The 19,723-nt window shown below is 33.6% G+C and overlaps 2 protein-coding genes and 1 pseudogene across 2 annotated transcripts; all 3 read left to right on the top strand.

The window, feature by feature from the left end:
* The first annotated feature begins 560 nt into the window (after nt 1–560).
* On the top strand, nt 561–3,955 carry LOC108346283 (transcription factor bHLH68). Its single transcript, XM_017585322.2, has 9 exons — nt 561–1,072; nt 1,280–1,568; nt 1,955–2,029; nt 2,239–2,304; nt 2,577–2,642; nt 2,815–2,871; nt 3,080–3,124; nt 3,362–3,406; nt 3,519–3,955. Exons 1-9 carry the CDS (start codon nt 825–827, stop codon nt 3,651–3,653), a joined length of 1,026 nt encoding a protein of 341 aa, XP_017440811.1. The 5' UTR covers nt 561–824; the 3' UTR covers nt 3,654–3,955.
* Nucleotides 3,956–3,987: 32 nt separating this feature from the next.
* Nucleotides 3,988–8,159, top strand: LOC108346561 (protein STAY-GREEN, chloroplastic-like; annotated as a pseudogene).
* Nucleotides 8,160–10,191: 2,032 nt separating this feature from the next.
* Nucleotides 10,192–18,025, top strand: LOC108347246 (putative E3 ubiquitin-protein ligase LIN-1). The gene is made up of 15 exons (XM_052873174.1): nt 10,192–11,310; nt 12,481–12,711; nt 12,832–12,914; nt 13,002–14,159; nt 14,251–14,395; nt 14,535–14,795; nt 14,892–15,198; nt 15,542–15,666; nt 15,748–15,864; nt 16,293–16,424; nt 16,501–16,623; nt 16,900–17,010; nt 17,092–17,238; nt 17,429–17,674; nt 17,883–18,025. The coding sequence occupies exons 1-15, from the start codon at nt 10,507–10,509 to the stop codon at nt 17,898–17,900; spliced, it is 4,008 nt and encodes a 1,335-aa protein (XP_052729134.1). The 5' UTR covers nt 10,192–10,506; the 3' UTR covers nt 17,901–18,025.
* Nucleotides 18,026–19,723: the final 1,698 nt, after the last annotated feature.

Consider the following 19,723-nt stretch of genomic DNA (forward strand, 5'->3'; position numbering starts at 1 on the left):
GTTAAAAAGAGTTTGGATTAAATATCAGGAGAAAAAAAATCAAATTCTTTAATAAATTAATCAGCTACTACTAAATTCTATTCCCACCAATAACACATCACAACAAAGTATGTAATATGCATATAATGAAAACAAAAGACCATGCAGAATTGGTAGATAGTAAGATGAAGATTAATAATTAGCTGTAAGCCTATTTTCGAGAGAAAAAAATTAGCTGTAAATAAGGTTTAACTTTTCATACATAAATATATATGGAAGAGACATACTAATTAAGTGTTTAAGAAGTGGTTAATGAAATGGAATAATGAATGAATGCAGACAGAGTCAAGGATAAGAAGGTGGAAGAGTTTGTGTTGGATAAGTCAAATTAAATTTCCCAAGTTTGAGACGTCTCATCTATTAAAAGGGTTTGCAATATCTAGAAGCCTCAGCAGCACGCCACGTGGAAGATGTGATACAAAAATCGTGCACTTGAGAGTGGCTATGGTTAGACGCATATATTGGTTTTCTTAATTATGGAATTGCTACCACCTTTTCTGTCCCACTTTAAGATAAAGCAAAAGCAAGCAGCTTAGGGGAAATAGAAAAGCAAAAGAAGAAAAAGAAAAACATGAAAGGAAGAAAGAAAAGAAAACAAAAGCAATAAAGAAAGAAAACAAAGACAAAAGGTTCTCAAAACTCCATGATTATTCAAATTCTCTCAAAAACAGTACCGAGCACTGCTAGTGTTCCCCCTACTTAATCAGAACCTCTCAAACAACCTTCGATCGGAACAACGTCTTCCTCTTTTCTTCTGTAGAGATCATAGCAAAATTCAGAAAGCCATGAACAGAGGTGTCTTGCAAAGCTCACCGGTGCAACAAATGATGGCTGCAAACCCTAACAATTGGTGGAACATCAACACCATGCGCCCTCCTCCGCCTTCTCCTCCTCCTCCTTCTCAGCCTTCTTCTCCGTTCTTCTCCACTCCTTCCAACTTTCTAACTCCGTATAATACCTCTTCTTCTCTTCCTCTTCCTTCTTGGCATGATAACAATCAAGAACTACCTGAGTCATGGAGCCAGCTTCTCATGTAAGAATCACTCCTTCTTTCTCTCTCTCACAGACACACAAACACATCACTTGACTGTGTTTTTTACTTATCAATTTAAAGACAGATCATTTCATTTTTCAAAAACCTTTTAAGTCAAAATAAGGAATTGTTTCTTTGATTATTTGAAGGATCAAATCTAAGTAGCTGAGTTTTGTTTTTGATTGTATGTACGGTTTTGGGAAATAGGAGTGGGATGGTGTCTGAAGAAGAGAAAGGGGCTATGTGCCAGGTTCAGCAACAAATGCTGAGTCAGGCTTCAAGGGTTCCTATTGTTGATGTTAAGCAAGAAGGCTCGGTGAACAGCTACGTGTACGGTCATGGAAACGAAGAGTTTCACCCAGCAAAGCCAACTTGGCCTCAAATAATGCCTTCTTCTTCCCCCAAATCATGTGTAACAAGTTTCAGCAGCAGCATGTTAGATTTCTCTAACAGTAACACAGATGCTAGGCCTCCTCCTCCAGACCCATCATCAGAGGTATATATTATATTACTGATACATGTTATTTAATTTCTTTTCTGGGTTTTGCTTTGAGTTATGTTATACATTTCGTGAAACTTTACTAAAACTATATATCGGTATTGAAGAATATTTGCAAATATGATTTCTGATCGATAAAGGCATATGGGTCCTCTCCAACTTTTATTTTTTGAATGAATATTTATGTCAAACGGTTCTTCTATTCTTTCTTTATTATATAGATCAAGCATAACGGATTTCTTTGCTTCTCTTTATGTTATATTCTTTCTATATAATAAAACCAATTCTAGTAAATTCATGGTCTTGTACAACTTCTATTTTCTTTTTCTCTGCATTATAATTTTAACCAAAAGTTTTTGTTTTTTATTTATTTTATTCTCAAGTGTAATAGCACTGCAGCTGGTGGGGCATTCAAGAAAGCTAGGGTTCAACCGCCCACAACGCAGACGACCTTCAAGGTATTTTCATCCATTGAAAACTATTATACAGAAACTTCCAACCTCGAACACTTTTTCAGGGAAGCCAACACACATAACCGCACACAAACATCACATGTGTGTGGCGGGTCACTATTGTTTTTCTTGATTGTCTTGTTCCTGCACATGTTTTTTTTTTTTTTTTATCTTGAAATGAAGAATAACCTTTTAAGCACATGTGTCCATTTCAGGTTAGGAAGGAGAAATTAGGTGACAGAATTACAGCCCTTCATCAACTCGTTTCCCCGTTTGGAAAGGTATATAAACTTTAATTTATTCAATTGGAGATTTAAATAAAACTAAAAAAAAGAAAGTACCAAGAAAAGTTAATTCAATTACCTACCTCCAAAATAATAATGGAAAATAATCTTGAAGAAAACGATACTTTTTCTCGTATATATGTTTCATCTTCCCATCCCATCTTTATTATACATTTTTTACACAGTATTTTAGAGGAAGCAACATGCTATTTGTTTAACATCGCATAGGAGATGACTGTTGTGTGTGCTATTTTTTTTCACTTTTACAGACTGACACGGCGTCTGTCTTATTAGAAGCTATTGGGTATATCAGATTCCTTCAGAATCAAATTGAGGTAATTAATGTTTATTCCCTCTGTCGATTTTTGCAAACACCTACGAGAGTCAGTGAATAGTGATGGCACGCTAGCTGTTAAAACTCCACTATTTCACCCTGTTCTAATCGTCCACACATTGATGTATACTTTTTGAAGTTCTAAAATTATTCTCTTTTCACCATTAATGCAGGCCCTTAGCTTACCATACTTGGGTAATGGATCAGGAAACATGAGGCAGCAACAATCTGTAAGAAATAATACCAACCCATTTCTGGTTATCACACATAGCAAAGTCGTTTCTCATTTCCCAAAGCAAAATGAAAAAAAAATTACTATAATCACTCATTCTTTCTCTCTTCGGCATCTTTCTTCTTGCATGTGCGCCAGAATGTATACTAATTAATGGGTAATTATGTTGTACTAATTGAGTGATGATTGTTATTGTTTAATGTTAGGTTCAAGGAGAGAAGAATTGTATATTCCCTGAAGACCCCGGTCAGGTTTGCTTTTTCCTTGGATCCATTAAAGGTGTTTGGGGATTTTGCATTTCAAAAGAAGCTATAACAAGTTCAACTTGAATTCTATATTATAAATGAAGAAAGTAGCTAGACAATTAAAGAGAAATGTCACCAGCTTTATCTGATTTAATATATATTATATTACTCTCTGAGACGAATCAGTTTCTCTAATTTACTGGTCAAACTCTTATTTTTGTTTTATTTAATTTCTGGTTACAGTTGCTGAACGAAAACTGCTTGAAGAGGAAAGCAACCAGTGAGAAGGTAATTGTCAGTGAATTAATTTTGAATTTGAACTTGATAAAGATGAATTTATAGTTCAATTATATATTCTGATGTTAACTTGTGTTCTTTTGTTGTTGTTCTAATTAATTAGGATTCTGAAGAAGAGGCGAAGAAGGATCTAAGGAGTAGAGGGTTGTGTCTGGTTCCAGTGTCATGCACGCTGCAAGTTGGAAGTGACAATGGAGCTGATTATTGGGCACCAGCTTTTGGAGGGGGGTTTCGGTAGATGGAGCTAATTTACTTATTAGCAGAAATTAATATATATGTTGCAGCACAAAGAGAAACGAATTCATGGAGATTGTATAACATCATTAGCAGTCAATCTGCTGCAAAACCTAAGGCTGATTGCTCATGATGCTATACAGCATTCCTGAATAAAAAGTGTGCTGTCAATCCAGTAGTATATATTTGCAACTCCTTGTTAAGATTCCTAAATTCATAAAAATCTACCTTTTGTTTATTTTAACCAGCTTAAGCTGTATAACGTTAGATGATTGTATATATGCAGTAACTGTATGATTACTTTCATTGCTACTTCTATAGCAGTAATTAAACAGACCATGAAAGCTATTACTAATGCAGGTACGAAAACTTTTAAAAATAAGTTCTAAAATCTCTTAGTATAAGAAATGGATCTTTTGAAAGTGTTTGCAGTGAGCATAAAACTTTTGGTTGGATGAATGGACGTAAAAAAGTGTGCCAACTTCAGACAGACATTCACCGACAGAGTCGAACACGCATGCAGAATTGTATCGCATGCGGGGGTAATATATATAGTTATACGCTCTTTCTTCGGTTATATCAATCACAGGGTATGTAGCAGAATAAATAACCCTAGATTGGCTAGGGCATCACGCCTCATTATATAACATATACAAAGACAATTTTCTAAAGCATTTCTTTATAATTTTTAATTAATTTTGAGTCATAATGAAGTTGTGTTAGAGAAACTTTCAAAATGTAAAACTTTTACTATAAGGAGAAAAAAAAACTTCGCCTACCTTAGATTTTATTTTAGTACTTGATCTTTTATATTTGAAAGTCAATAATCTATTTTAAGAACTTCTTTTGTAATAAGACTTTTGAACATCGTGTAAATTTAACCTTCAATATAAGAATACTCAATAAGGAAACATGTTTAATATTTTAATAAACAAATATACAATTTTAGTATCATATATGAACTTAATATATGACAATAGTGCTAATACTTATTTCTAAAAGACTTTTTAAATACAATTAATATGACTATTTTAACTATATTAAATGTTTTTTTAATGTCTATATATTGTTCGTTGACGAGTGACCTAACTTATTTTCATTTCTATTTCTTCTGTGAAGTCAATGAATTATTAAATGAATGCCATAAAAAGAACCTCAAACGAATCCTTGGTTGTTTGGATACCTGTATTATTATCCGAATAAACAAGAATACTTTATTTATTTTTATCAATTAAACAAATATTTATTTTCTTTTGTATTTTATCTTTTCAACCTCCGTCCAAACAAATAATAAATTTCAATGGAAATTGAAAATGGTTGAAAGTCTCACTTACTTTAAAAGTCGATTTTTTAAGATTGAACTATACTTAAAGTTTACTTCTTAATATGAGACCAGAGCTATGGGACCAGAGCTATAGTGGTGATTGAAAAATTATATTTGTTAAGAAAATTGAAAACTTACTCAATTTTGATGATATTTATGTTTGAAAATTATGGGCAGAATTTTTCCAAACTGTGATAATCTATAATGATAATTTGTTGCCCATTGTTTCCTTCACTATATCATCTATGAACTTCATAAAAAATAAAATATATGTTTCTTAGTGGAACATATTAAGACTAAATTAAAATACTTGATAAACACATTTCTGTATACAAATTTTCAATAAGAAAGTGGCGAGTATGAATTATAAAATTTGTTGATAAATATTATTCTTCCAATTTTTTATTATATTTTATAAAGCTGTCAATACCTGTAGAGAAGGTAATGAAAATATTCAACAAGAAAACAAAATCACTTAAAAATTCAATTTCATAATAACATATTTACCTAATTCGTTGTTTGTAAAACTAAAAAAAAAAGAGGAAAAAAGAATAAATTGAAATCAATGTCGAATTCCGGGTTTTTGCAGTGCAGGTTTTATCTCCTCAGTGAAAAAAAATCACAAGGCCCAATCTGATAAAATTCCAAGCAAAAAGTTTGGCCCACATACAGTATAAGATACTAATGCAATTCTTGAATGTCTAAGATGCTGTTAATTTCAGTCATTCATTGAAAAGGTAAAAAAAAAACATATATCAAATATCTAATTTAAAAATAAACTAAATACATATAATTGAAGAAATTGGATTCTAGAACCAAATAATTAAAATTGAAATCACATTAGCACTTCCATTGAAAGAGGGGAGATGAAATTTATATATAAATATAACTTAGATAAGTTCATTGAGACTAAAATCTATAAATAAGAAAATAATGATTTGCAATCACTCAAATTTTATACAATCATATGACAATTTTTTAATAAAAATATTAAAAAAGTAATATCTAAAGTTTGAAATAAAATAATGAGATACGTATGAGATGACATGCCACATATGTATAATAGATAATAAACATTAGAACAGTATGAGACTGTCAATTTCATTCCTTAATTATTCTTTTTTGGATGTGATGAACCCTTTTCTTTTTCTAAATCTTCACGTTTCTTTATCTTTTTTTCATATCATATTCAAACTCTTTTCATGAGTGTACAAAATATTTTATGATATCTAAAAAAAGTTTACTACAGGTATTTCGATATTATGGTTACAAGAATAACAAAACAAACACTCTTTTTATAATGTCGCGAAAACCTGTCATAATAAGTCTAACTTACTATTATAAGTATTTGAGTATAAGTCATGATAAGTCAAACTTAACTCCATTACAGAATACACATAAAAATAGCTTATCTCACACCAAAATTAAGTAATCTTGTTTTGTACTTTTTATCTACAAACTCTCTAGTCTCTAATTAACACATGATTTGGATTTAGGAAACCAAATACTTCTTCAAGATGGAATGACAAAGGTAATCGAGAAAGATGACGAATCTTCAAACTCTCTCAATCAACTTTGACCAATGCTAGATGTGGAAGAACACAAAACATGATATGCATCACCATCAAATTAACACATTAAAATAATAAATGTAAAGGTTTGAGATTTGTTGTAGAAAAAAAGAAACCATTATAAGAAAAGTGAGGTACTAGCACGGGTAATGCAAAGATTGAACTAGAGGATGAGGGCGCAACCAAGACCAGTCTTGTCAGGGCACGACAACACAAATCGAGAAGTGACAATGAAAAACAGGGCACCACTATTTGAGACGAAGGAGACTATGTAAGACGAGGTGCGATTGTGTGATATGAAAGAGACGATTATGAAACTATAGTGGATGACGACGCTATTGCATGAGAACAAACTATACAACGACAACTGTGTGATACAACTTTAGAAAAAAAGATTGACAGGATGTTGAGTGTAGACTGATTGTGAAACTTGAGAGTTCAAAAAATTAGAAATTTAAACATATTATGATAGGTATGAAATTAAGAATCATGAAAAAGTCTTATTATGATAGATATTTCTAAGACTGATATAAATCATAATAAGTCATCATTAATTATTCTTTACTAATATCCTTTTTTGAATTCATATGATCTGAAAACATGATTAGAAAAGATATATTTTTATTCAAGTCTTATTGGTAATCTATTTTTAATCTTCTATAATTGTTATTATGCATTATGAATTTTATTACTTTTTACTTTTTTATTATGATAATGATAAAACAGTCTTAGTTTATAGCATTTATTATTAAAGTTTAAATGTTTACTTTGTTCCCATGTTAATAGTGAATTTTTGTTTAATACCAGATTTTAAAAATGCATCTATTGAGTAGTGAATTTTTGTTTAATATCCGATTTTAAAAATGCATCTATTGAGTCTCAAAATTGTAAAAATTGTACAAATAAAGTCTACTCCATTAAATTGGCTTAAAGAGAGTTAAATCCGTGTTGATGTGACTATAAAATCATCTACGTAGTTTGGAAGCCTTCAAATCCCCTCTAAAATCATCAACTCTGACAAAATCCAAGTCTATAAGGGTCTTGACATCATCACCAACAAGGGTCCTTGCACGTTCACTGCCACATCAGTGGAGGTCATTTTCTCTTGGACATGTTAGTCAGGTTAAGATACTGCATCTTCTGCAAGGAGCTACCAGTCGTAAGGCAGTTTTGCAAGCATGAAATTGAAGGGTCAACGAACGAAAATTGAACGTAACATTATGCAATTGCGTGTGTTAATCAGGTGTTGAAGGCAGTGGTTCACGGCGATGGTGATCTTTTCAACAACTACGCCGAATTGCAAGAGGCCTTGGTTTGGGTATATTTTCACTCCAACATTCCAGAATTTAACAAGGTGGAATGCTGGGGCCCACTGAGGGATGCATATGGTGGGCCCCGGAAGAGATGGCGGAGGAAGAAAGTGTTGGAAGCAAGGAGGGTTGGCGATTCCTCAGCCATGCCAAGAAGAATGCGAGTGTTGCTTTCCCCCAATGACGTTGAACCCAATTCAGTGGTCTCAAGAAGTTCCCAATCACCATGCGAACCCTGTGATGGGATGGAGCCACGACAAAAGCTTCATGTCACATTTTCAGGGTTTATGCCAAAATTAGTATGACGTTTCCCTGTACAGAAAATTAGGATAAATTGAAACTTTCAAATATCCTTTCCATGTAAATAAGGACACTCGTGTTTGCAATTTTTTTTTATTTTACTTTCTTTTTCTTCCGCAGAAAATTAATTTGGTTCGTGTATCACGTGTCTATGTTATGCTTGGTCTAAAAATTAAACCGGGTTTTTTAGGGAGTGAAAGTCCATGGATAAATTTATGGAAGTATCATTTCCTTTATATTCTCACATTAACTTCAGTTTTCGCTGTCACGTTGTTTTCTGAGTTTGCGTGATAAGTTTTGGATTTCCAATGAAGAGAAGTTTTTGTGTTTACATTTATGGGTTTGAAGAACGTATTGGAGATGATTTAAAATAGGATAGAGATGTTTGAATGGAGATGCTATTCTTGTTTCCACCTTAGAAGAGAAGATTTAAGAATGGCGATGATGGCACCGTGAAGACTGGTTATTTTTGGTTTGGTTTATGAAATGGGATCTTGTTATAAATAATTATTTTTCATTATAGTGGAAGAAGCAAAGAGAGAATAAATAATAGTCAAATATATCAGTGTCGTTTCCACCCTATGATTATGACAGGAGAAAAGAGAAGAAGAACGTATGAGAACGAGAAAAAACTGAATGTGTTGCAAAGATAACAGATGAGAGAAGAAAAAAGAAGTCAGACTTTATAAACATATTTGTAAAGAGTTAACTTCGATTAAACCAATTTAACAACGGAAAATATTTCATTTATACGATTTTTACAACTTTAAAATTTAATAAATATATTTTTAAAACTGTATATTAAATAAAAATTCATGACACACAAAGTAAATATTTAAGCCTATTTGTAATGAAATAACCCTTTTCCACTTCTTTTCCTGCCCTTTTTTAACTCTTGCAGTCCTTTGCTATCTGTCAAACAAAACATCAGTGACAGTCAACAGGTCAGATGTATAAAAACCGGCCCTATGATTCAAAAATGGATTACGATCTTGGTCTTACGGGCTACGTTATTTTCTTGGGCTATCTCTTCTTGCAGTCCCATTTTTTCTTCCTTCACCGCAGTAAATTTTAAACTTCTCCTTTAGTCTTTAGGAGATTATATTAAAAGTTTTAAGAAAATAAAATTTCTCTAGAATGACGAATCGGAATGCAAGATTGATTATTTCGAAATATATTTTTGGATTTAATAATGTATTCTGGACTAATCATTCAAAAATACATCATCATATTTCAAAGTGTGTAAATTGGATGTACATTATGAATTGATTGATCGAGTTAATATGTTTATATTCCGGAATGGTGAGTGTTTTAAAAAATCTTCTGAAGAATGTTCTTGAAGAGTGTTTTAATCGTAAATTGTACATAGTGATTAAAGTAATCGATACTTTAATAAAGGACCAAAATTTTGAAAGAATCAAATTAGTTAAAGGCATAGCTAACATTTGATATAAAAATATTTTTCTGTGGCGTGAATCAGTAAGCAAATGGAATTTACGCGAAGAAAAGCAAATATTGATTTAAATGATTTTGAATTATTGTTAAGAAATTAGAAAAGAAGCGTGATTGAGTTAAGGAGAAAAAATAATATATAAATGATGAATGTACTCTGCTTGATTAACTGTCAAACGGAGCCGGCTGGGCGGCAAACTGGTCCCACACCTTGTTCATGTTTTGCCGCCACATTTCGAAGTGGATAGAGTTACGAAAATGGCCCTACTCTTTTGGACTTCCTCCACTCCTCATTGCACCCAGCTGTGGGCGATGTTGCCATCTTTAACTTCGCCCTCTGTCTCTAATTGCATCCTTTCTTTAATCTTAAACTGTAATTTGTCTCACATATATATAGAAAGAAAGAAAAAGTAAATTATTAATTTGTGATTACAACCGAAATTATACAAACGACAAATTAAGGTATTGGATGCATGTATTACTGTAGACCAATTAAGGTATCTCTGTCCTTTCACAATATCTGAATATAGTTTTGACGCCAATAATAAAAGGATTATATATCTCACCACAATATCTTTGGACCGATTTCTTTACTATCATCACCAGTTAAACAACGAAGTTCAAAGAAATTACAGACAAAACATAGATTATGAGATGAATATAACATTAGCATATAAAATATCTACTTTACTCTAATGAATTATGACTCATTCTTTTGTTTACTAATTATAAAAGTAAGTGCCTGAGACCAAACCAAGGGACATATGGGTCATTTCAAAAGGTGCCGCCCGAGACTTCCCATTCCGGCAAATTGAATCAAAACCGTTAACTGCTATTTCCGTTAACGTCATATTCGTGTACCCTTAAACGGACCGAACTTTCACTAACATTCCCACCGCCATGACCACCGTAACGGTCACCACTCGATCTCAGATCCTCCGCCACACCGCCGCATTCACCTCGTCCGTCCTCTCGCAATCCGAACTACGGCGCCGCCTCATCACCACTCTTCTCCGCGACACTCCGATCTCCGACCAAAAGCACCTCAAACTCGCTGCAGACACTCTAGAAAGCGCGATAGCCTTCTCCAGCCTCGCCCTGCGCGCCTCCTCACTGTCTCTCGTGGAGAAGCTCCTCCTCCCTCTCCCCGACTTCGCCCTCTCCTCGCTACTCCTCTCGCTCGCCCACGCCCTCCGTAACCGTCCAACCGAATCCGCCACCAGCCTCCTCCGAATCTTTCACTCCAACAACAGCAGCAACAAAAACGCTTCACTCGCTAGATCGGAAATCGCTCCTGCACTCTACGAGCGCCTCTTCTCTCTACACCTCTTCCCTGTCTTCCGCTGGTTCGATGAGCAGAGGACGAAGATTCTCTCCTCCACTCCCTCAACCTCCATACATGAAAATGATTATTCGGTTTCTGAGGAGTACTCGGTGGTGCTGCCTTGCGCTAAGGTGCTATCGAAGATGAGCGAGGAGCAGGCCGCAAAGCTCCGGGAGGTGGAGAAAGAGTACGAAGAGGTTCTCGATGACAACTGTAGGGTTCTCGCAGAATATTTCAAAGAGGTTTTGGTGAACGAGAACAGTGACGCGGGGATTAGTCCACCGTCGTTGATAATGAAGAGCGGTGCAAAAGGTGGCGGCAGGGAGAACATAAGGGAGGAGATAACGCGAACGAATCTGTTGGAGATCGGACGGTATAATGTAATGTTGTATATCTACTTTTCACCTATTCGCTACTCTTTTCATCAATTGCATTTCTGTTTTTCTTATGCTTTCTTCTCTAAGGATTTTGATTTTAGCTATTTAGTTATAAATTATACAGACAGTTTAAAACAATTCTCAAATTAATTATATAAATTACATGTATCAAATTTTTTTATAATCATGATTAAACTTTTATTTAATTAACTGGATTACGATTTTTTCTCTCGAGCTTACATATATATGATTCTTTTCATCAGCTAGTTTAGATATGATTTGTCGTTCTCTTAATATCATTTTGAATTTTGTCCAAAGTTTTCATAACTTCATGTTTAATCTTAACTATAGAAAGACGCTTGCTCAATAATACATGCACCAATTTATATATATTATTTATCACTTTTTTTTCTTTCTCTCTATAAATGTCTACCAACATGTGACATGAGTGCGCTTGAATTAATTATTTTCCATTTTGTCATGTTTTTGTCTTAAAAAAGGAACGTTTTAATAATTCTACTTCGAAGGTGCTTTTACGAAAATAATTCTATTTTTCTTATAATTGCTATTTTAGTTAGTATATAGGATACATATTCTTTTCTATAACTAAAATTTATTATAAGTGAATGTTTTAAATAGATATATTATATCTAAATTTATTATTTACTTTTCTTTTTAATTGTTGAAAACGTATTTTGATAAATTGTTAAATTTTAATTTAGAATAAAAAATACATAATTAAGAAAAATACATACAATAAAGTAAAGAGAAAAATGATACGAGATGATCTCCAGAAGAATTTTTTGACTGGTTAAAAAATAATGTAGAGGAAAAAAGGTATTATTAAGTAGTTAAGAGATGGGAGTTGCTTTCTGAATTATTAGGAGAATATTAGATTCGAAAACGTTTGATAGACATTCATAACATCTACCTTTAGAGAATGAAAAACTGAAATAAGTGTAGGTTTGTAAGAGGTAATGCTCATCTAAAGAAAGAAATAAAAGAAATAAATGTGGGTTTGCAGTAAGTATGATGTGATAAAAGAAGAAAAGAAAAATAGAGTTGATTAAATATCAGTGGTTTTGTATCATCATTATGGTGGACTTTAACATACTTGCACTTTCATTTCATAATCATTCTGTCACACTTTTTTTTCCCTACGATGTGCTGCAGCCAATATGGTCCGAAAGGGAAGCATCTGTTGAACTATTGAGCCCCAGTTCCAGCAGAAGATCTTCCCAGGAACCATTTTATCCTCAAAGAGTCTTTTCGAGAATTCTCAAACCCAAAAATCCTTCAAAATCTTGGACAACGACAGTCTATTTAAACTCAACCGCTGACGCCGATTTTTCTTCAGACGAGAGTTTGGTTAGTTCTTCTTCAGATTCTGAGGCAGAAAATGAGGTACGTAATTGATGATACCGAGAGAGGGTGCCGAGAAAATATACCAAGGAGGACTGAATTTTCTATGACAGTTGTTTTAGTTCTTGAAACGCTAAGTGATGATAAAGCTGTGTCCTGTAGGAAAAGGACAAAATCGCATTGTTGGAGCCTCGACAAAGCCAAATTCAAGAACAAATGCAAACCATCTTCAAACAATCTAGTGGGTACGTTAATATTTAACAACCACCATTATTCTTCATTATCTCGTGGTGTGCTGAGTTTTCTTTAACTTGGATTATTCCTATTTGTAGTTCACCAGATTATCCTATGGCCGACTTCGATAACCCGCTGCATGAAATTGGGAAACATGCACCCCCCAAGGACTTTGTCTGTCCAATAACAAGTCACATATTTGATGATCCAGTGACTCTTGAGACTGGTCAAACTTATGAACGTAAAGCTATCGAGGAATGGTTCAACAGAGGGAACTTAACCTGTCCCATCACTCGCCAGAAGCTGCAAAACACTCAGCTTCCCAAAACAAATTATGTGCTCAAACGACTAATTGCAAGCTGGAAAGATCGCAACCCTCATTTGGTCCAACCGCCGTATGAGAGTCCATACGAAGATACTGAGGCAGTTGTGCAGTCAACAACGGCTTCAACTTCTCCTAATAGCGTTATAACCCAAGCCACAGTTGACGGGATGATGAGTGAGTTACGCTGTGCCATCAATAATCTGTACATGTCAGAGGTTCTCAAGGAATCGGAAATGGCGGTACTTCAAGTTGAAAAGTTCTGGAGAGGAGTGAATATTGGAGTGGATATCCACAGAATGTTAGTAAAACCTGCGGTAATCAATGGATTTATGGAGATTCTTTTCAATTCTGTGGAGCCCCAGGTGCTACAAGCAGCAGTTTTCCTTCTAGCCGAGATGGGGTCAAGGGACAACGCTGTAATCGAGACTCTCACCCGTGTGAAGACTGATGTAGAATGTATCATGGCTCTTTTCAAGAACGGATTGACAGAGGCTGTTGTGTTGTTGCATCTGCTAAACCCTCCCATCACTAGTCTTGCGGAGATGGCCATAGTGGAGTCTCTCATAACGGTTTTGAATACGAAAGAGGAAGAATCGGTTACGATGTGTTTGAAGCCAAAAACAGCTGCAGTGCTTTTACTTGCCAGGATAACTCGAAGCAGTGAAGAGATAATTGCATCATCGGTTGTCAATACCCTTTTCTCTGAAAATGCAATTGGAACTATTGCCAGCAGTTTTGGAGCTGACTTGGCAAAGGAGAGGATTGCTGCAGTAGAGATCTTATTGAGGTGCATGGAAGAAGATGGGACTTGCAGAAAGAATATTGCTGATAAAGCAGAGTTGTCACCACTTATGGAAACCTTAATCGGTGCAGATGATGGAGAGCGTTTTAAGATTATTCAGTTTTTTGCTGAGTTGGTCAAATTAAACAGGTAAAAAAATTTCATATTTATAATTACACTAATCTAATTATTTAATCTACCTTTTAGTTTGTCTGATAACTTCTTCTGGGGTTCCCTTCAGGAGGACATTCACTGAACAAATTCTCCATATTATAAAGGAAGAAGGACCATTTAGCACAATGCATACTCTTCTTATTTATTTGCAGGCAGCTCCTCACGATCATTGTCCAGTTATGGCTGGCCTCTTACTCCAACTTGATCTTCTGGTGTGAATCTTTGACGCTCCCTATATCTTAAATATAAGAACTAGTTGTGTTTCTTCTTACGTTATCATTTTTTTTCTGCCCACGATAAAATGCTGTTTTACAAGTAATAGGGGCTTAATTTTCCTCGTGCTATTTTTAGGATGAGCCAAGAAAAATGAGCGTATACCGTGAAGAGGCTATGGATACTCTTATTGCATGCCTGAGAAACACAGATTTCCCCGTTACCCAATTAGCAGCTGCAGATACAATCATGTCACTGCAAGGGAGCTTCGACTTCTTCGGAAACCCTCTATGCAGAGAAGTCCTCCTTAAACGTGCAGGTATTGACAAAAGTTCCAGAAATCTTGTACTGGTGGGCCATCAGATTAGCAACTCCAGTCCAGAAATTGATATAACTCCAGTAAAGTCTTTTGAAACATTTCTTCTATTTTGACTTTGTGCTTTCTCCTTGCCAAATATTTTTTCTGATGCCTTATTTTTTGTTTGGCATCAACAGGAAGACGAGAAGGCAGCTGATGATTCGGAAAGAAGAATTGCATATGTTCTAGTTAGCCATGAATTTGGCACTATTTTTGAGGCTTTAGCTGATGGCATGAAGGGCCGAAATCCAGAACTACGATCAGCATGCTTTATATCAGCTACCTGGCTCACGTACATGTTGAGCATTCTACCAGATACAGGTATACAAGTACCAGCTCGTGCTTGTTTGCTGAAGCAGTTCATAGCTAAATTTAATTCGGCTCGGGATGTAGAAGACAGAATCCTTTCTATGGTTGCTCTCAATAGCTTTCTTCAGTTCCCTGGTAAGGTTCACAAAGCCATTAATTAGAACTTACAGCTTACAATCATCATTTCAAAATGTGGTAGCAGTAATCTTGTCTAAAAACGAAGGAGTAAGCGCTGATAAGCAGTTCCTCGAAGCATGATAAGCCACTGAAGTTACAGAATTCAGCGTTGATTTAGATCAGATATCATCTATATTAATATTGTATGCTTTCTTGGTCTATTATTGGGAATGAAAAAGTTCAAAATATTTTCCTTCTACATGATACGAGGCTTTCTATATATTTATGTTTTCGAATTCCTGCAAGTCATTGTTATGCAAAATAAAAAAAGGATGATGATACGTTTTATTGTGAATTTCAGAAGGCTTAGGTGATCTAACTTCCTACACTAAGGATATCTTAAGAGGATTGAGAGAGCTGAAGAGATCCTGTCCCTTGGCATCTAAAATGCTAAAATCTCTGGTTGAAGAAAATGAATCTAAAGCGGTAAGTTCTTGTATTCTTAACCCATTTTCTAGTACAGGCAATCAGGCATTGTGGATTATTTAAATTTCTCCATTGGAACAGGACATTTGGATACATAAAGAGCTCATAAAAGAAGACTGCAGCGAAAATGGAGAGGTGGTGTCTGTCACGTGCTTTAAGGATAAAATATTTTCTGGTCATACAGATGGGACGATTAAGGTGATCAGATTAAAAGTTTACATGTTCTGTGAATTCTAATGAATAAGGATTTTAAGTGTGAACAGAGACATATTTCCTAAGGCTGTTGTAGTTTATTTAAATGTCCTTTTTTGTAAAAACCAATATTTGTTTCCCTAGATTGTCTAGAAAATAAATCATTATTGATCTGTCAATTTATGCAATTACAATAAATGAGAATTAGGTGCAACGTGCTTCTTAGATAGATCTAAATAAGTATAAATGTAGATATATGTATAGCAGAATGGAGTGGACTTTATGTGGTGTTCTCTGCTACATGCTTGAAAGGTTGAATAGATCTATAAATTCTTAGTCATGCCTATCATTGCGAAATACGTTCCTGTATTGGTTGCAAACTACAACCTTACTGTAATATGAACTGACTGGAAAATACTCTGTGACTTCTGAAGGTCTGGACATTAAAGAATAATTTATTCCATCTGTTGCAAGAAATCCAAGAACATACTAAAGCAGTGACAAACTTGGTGATTTCAGAGTCTGGTGACAGGCTATACAGTGGTTCACTTGACCGAACTTCAAAGGTAAAATATTAGGTAGTTACTCTAGCTTCAATGTCAAGCCGTCTGCTAAAAAGGGGTTTGTTTCATTAAATAACAGGTCTGGTCCATTGGAAAGGCAGCAATACATTGTGTACAGGTGTATGATATGAAGGACCAGATTCATAATTTAGTTGTAACCAATAGCTTAGCTTGTTTCGTTCCGCAGGGCGCCGGTGTCAAGGTACTCTTAAACTATGAATGCATGTTCTTATTTGAATGGTGCTGAGAGAGTCTGATCACTTCTTTTATACAATCTAGAGTGTAAAATAACACTAGTCTCCTTATTATCAGTGCCTCTGTCACACTCAACCGTAGTATAAAACATTGTGCTCTTTACTTTGCTCTGATCTGCAAGTTGTACCGTTTACTTTATTTTATTCCCATGTGACTGATTATGTGATTGAAAACAAACTCCCCAGCATTGTTTTCTACTGAAATTACTTGGCTTTCTCATCAGGTTCAGACACTGAATGGAGAGTCAAAAGTGTTAAATTCTAGCAAATATGTGAAGTGTTTGACTCATGTTGATGGGAAGTTATATTGTGGATGCCATGACAGCAGTGTTCAGGTATAGAGTTTTTTTAAGTGTGAGACAGTCTAATGGATGCTATATCAACATTCTTGCAATAATATTCACCTGATATTTCAGGAGATACATTTGGCCACTGGAACAGTCAACACTATTCAAAGTGGTTATAAAAGATTACTTGCGAAAGCAAACCCTATTCATGCAATACAAATTCATGGTGAATTTATATATGCAGCTGGTTCTTCCATGGATGGATCTTCTATAAAGGTATCTTAGACTCGTTTTGATTTAGCAGTATATAGAAAGGTAAAAAATAGTTAAAATTTAGCTAGAAACCCCGGGTTTCATGATATTTTGAATTCCGAAGGGCAGAAAATGTATAAGCTACTTGGTGTTAATTTTAAAGATGACATACCATTATCATAGTTAGCTAACTGATGCACATATAAATGTCAAGATATGGAACAGTTCCAGTTACAGTATGGTTGGATCACTGCAAACTGGATCTGAAGTGCGGACTATGGCAGTGAGCTCAGGATTGATTTATCTGGGGTGCAAAGGAGGTACTGTGGAAATTTGGGATAAGAAGAAAAGCAGTAAAGTTGACACGTTGCAAATGGGTACCAATTGTAGGGTCAATTGCATGGCTCTAGACAGGAATGAAGAAGTTTTGGTAACTGGAACTTCAGATGGACAAATTCAGGTTACTTCTTACCTTATTCAATTATTAAACGATTGAAATTTTACTCTGGCTCACTTATTAGAGTTCAAAGTCCTGCATTTTTATTTTGTCATCAATTCACCGTCTGTGTAGGCATTTGTACATTGTCTTCCAAGTTCCAAATCAGATATAAAGGAAACTGTAATGATAGAGCTTTCCATTGACAGTTACTAAATCTCTGGTACTGCAGGCTTGGGAAATGAATTAACAGAAGATTTTGAGAGTACAGCTGGTGCGGGAAGACATAGATGAACTTCACAATATTTGATTCGTTGATACTTTCATTTTAGGTTCTTCGTGAACTGTATATCCAAGTGCCTTGTACATAAGATTAAGAATAATGATAAATGACATATATTTACATTTATTTTATACATGTTACAAAAATAAAATTATCATTAAAAAAAGTAATTTTTTTTGTATTTTTAAAAAATAATAATAAAAATAAATAAATGAATGTAAAAAATTTGTGTATCCAAATATATTTTTTATAACATTAACTCGTAGATACGTGATTAGATTCCTACATGTGAAGTTATCTTTTTATTTGTTTTCCTTTTCTTATGGAAGGATGTTTGTAGGGTGGAAAGATGACGAGAACTTCTCCTATGTGAATAACATTATGCTTTTGTGTGGGTCTCCGATGTTTAATTTTTTGAAAAATTATATGAATAAGTATAAAGAAAACTATATGAATAATCATGATCTTACAATTATATTTTAATGGTCTGATAAAAAAATTACCTTTTTATTAAAAAATAAGTATTAACAGGGTAATATTAAAAGCTGTATTAGTATATAATCGTATTGCTTATATATAATAACTAATTAATTCATTATCTTATCATCGATATATGATATAATGTTGTACCTCTAAAATTCTTGTTAACATTTTTTCTTTTCTAAATTTTTTTTTATAATTTTATTTTATTTAAATTATATCTTCGTTATTCTGATTTTTACTTCTCCTTTTATATTTTCTTTTTCATGTTTTCAAATTCTTTACGCTTAAATTTTAGAGTTATCTTTTATTATTTTCTTTCAAACAAGTATTGAAAGTACATTAGTTTTCCATTAAGTGAAAAAAGTCTATTGATTTAAATAGATGAAAATACAGAAACTAATAAGTATTATTTGTAGTTATTTTAACGTTTAATACGCTGTAATAGTAATCTTGTTTTGACAAGGTTTATATATTTATTTTAACTACATTTTTGTTTGCTATCTTCATAATGTATTTTAATTTCATCGGTACTAAAAATATTCGATGACACACTATGACTATTTTGATTTTTTAAGTTTTTTTTAAAAGGGTTATTTTTTAGAAATGGGAGATTGAACAATTTTATTGGATTCTTTAAAAAAAATAAACATATAAAAAATTATTGCAGTTTGAATATCAGAGCCACTGAGTCGTAAATTGAACCAAACAAAGATAATTATGCATGAAGGAAATTTATATTCATTTATTTGTGATAGATGCACTATCACACTGATTAAGGGATTAATAGGGAATTTTTACTAAAATACATAAAAACACATTTTTAACATTTTTAACATTTTTAAATATATTCATATATTTTTAAGAAAAAAAATTCTTATTTCAATTCCTTAATAAGACTCATATTTTTGGGGAAGGTTTTCTTTTTTTTTTCTCACTAGCACTGCGCTAACAAAAATTACCCCACTAATATGGTTATTTTTTTTCACCTAAATATTTAGAAAAAAAGTTTTAGAAAAATAATATGTTTTATATAATAAAACTCAATAATAAAAATTTTATTTTTACGTTAAATTTTTTATATTAAAATAATTAAATCTCGTTATCTATAATAGATAATCAGTTCTAAGACGTTATCTTTTAAGCTCTTACAAAATCAATTTTGTCAAGATTATTTTTATCAGATTGACAATTAAAAATAAAGCTAATTCATCACACTTGAAATGACATTTTGTTTTCACCCTTTGAAACCTTGATCCGCCGTGTGACAAGTTGATTACCCTTTCATTCGATCGAGTCACATATACGAT

The sequence above is a fragment of the Vigna angularis genome, chromosome 1, assembly GCF_016808095.1.
Source record: "Vigna angularis cultivar LongXiaoDou No.4 chromosome 1, ASM1680809v1, whole genome shotgun sequence".
Lineage (NCBI taxonomy): Eukaryota > Viridiplantae > Streptophyta > Magnoliopsida > Fabales > Fabaceae > Vigna > Vigna angularis.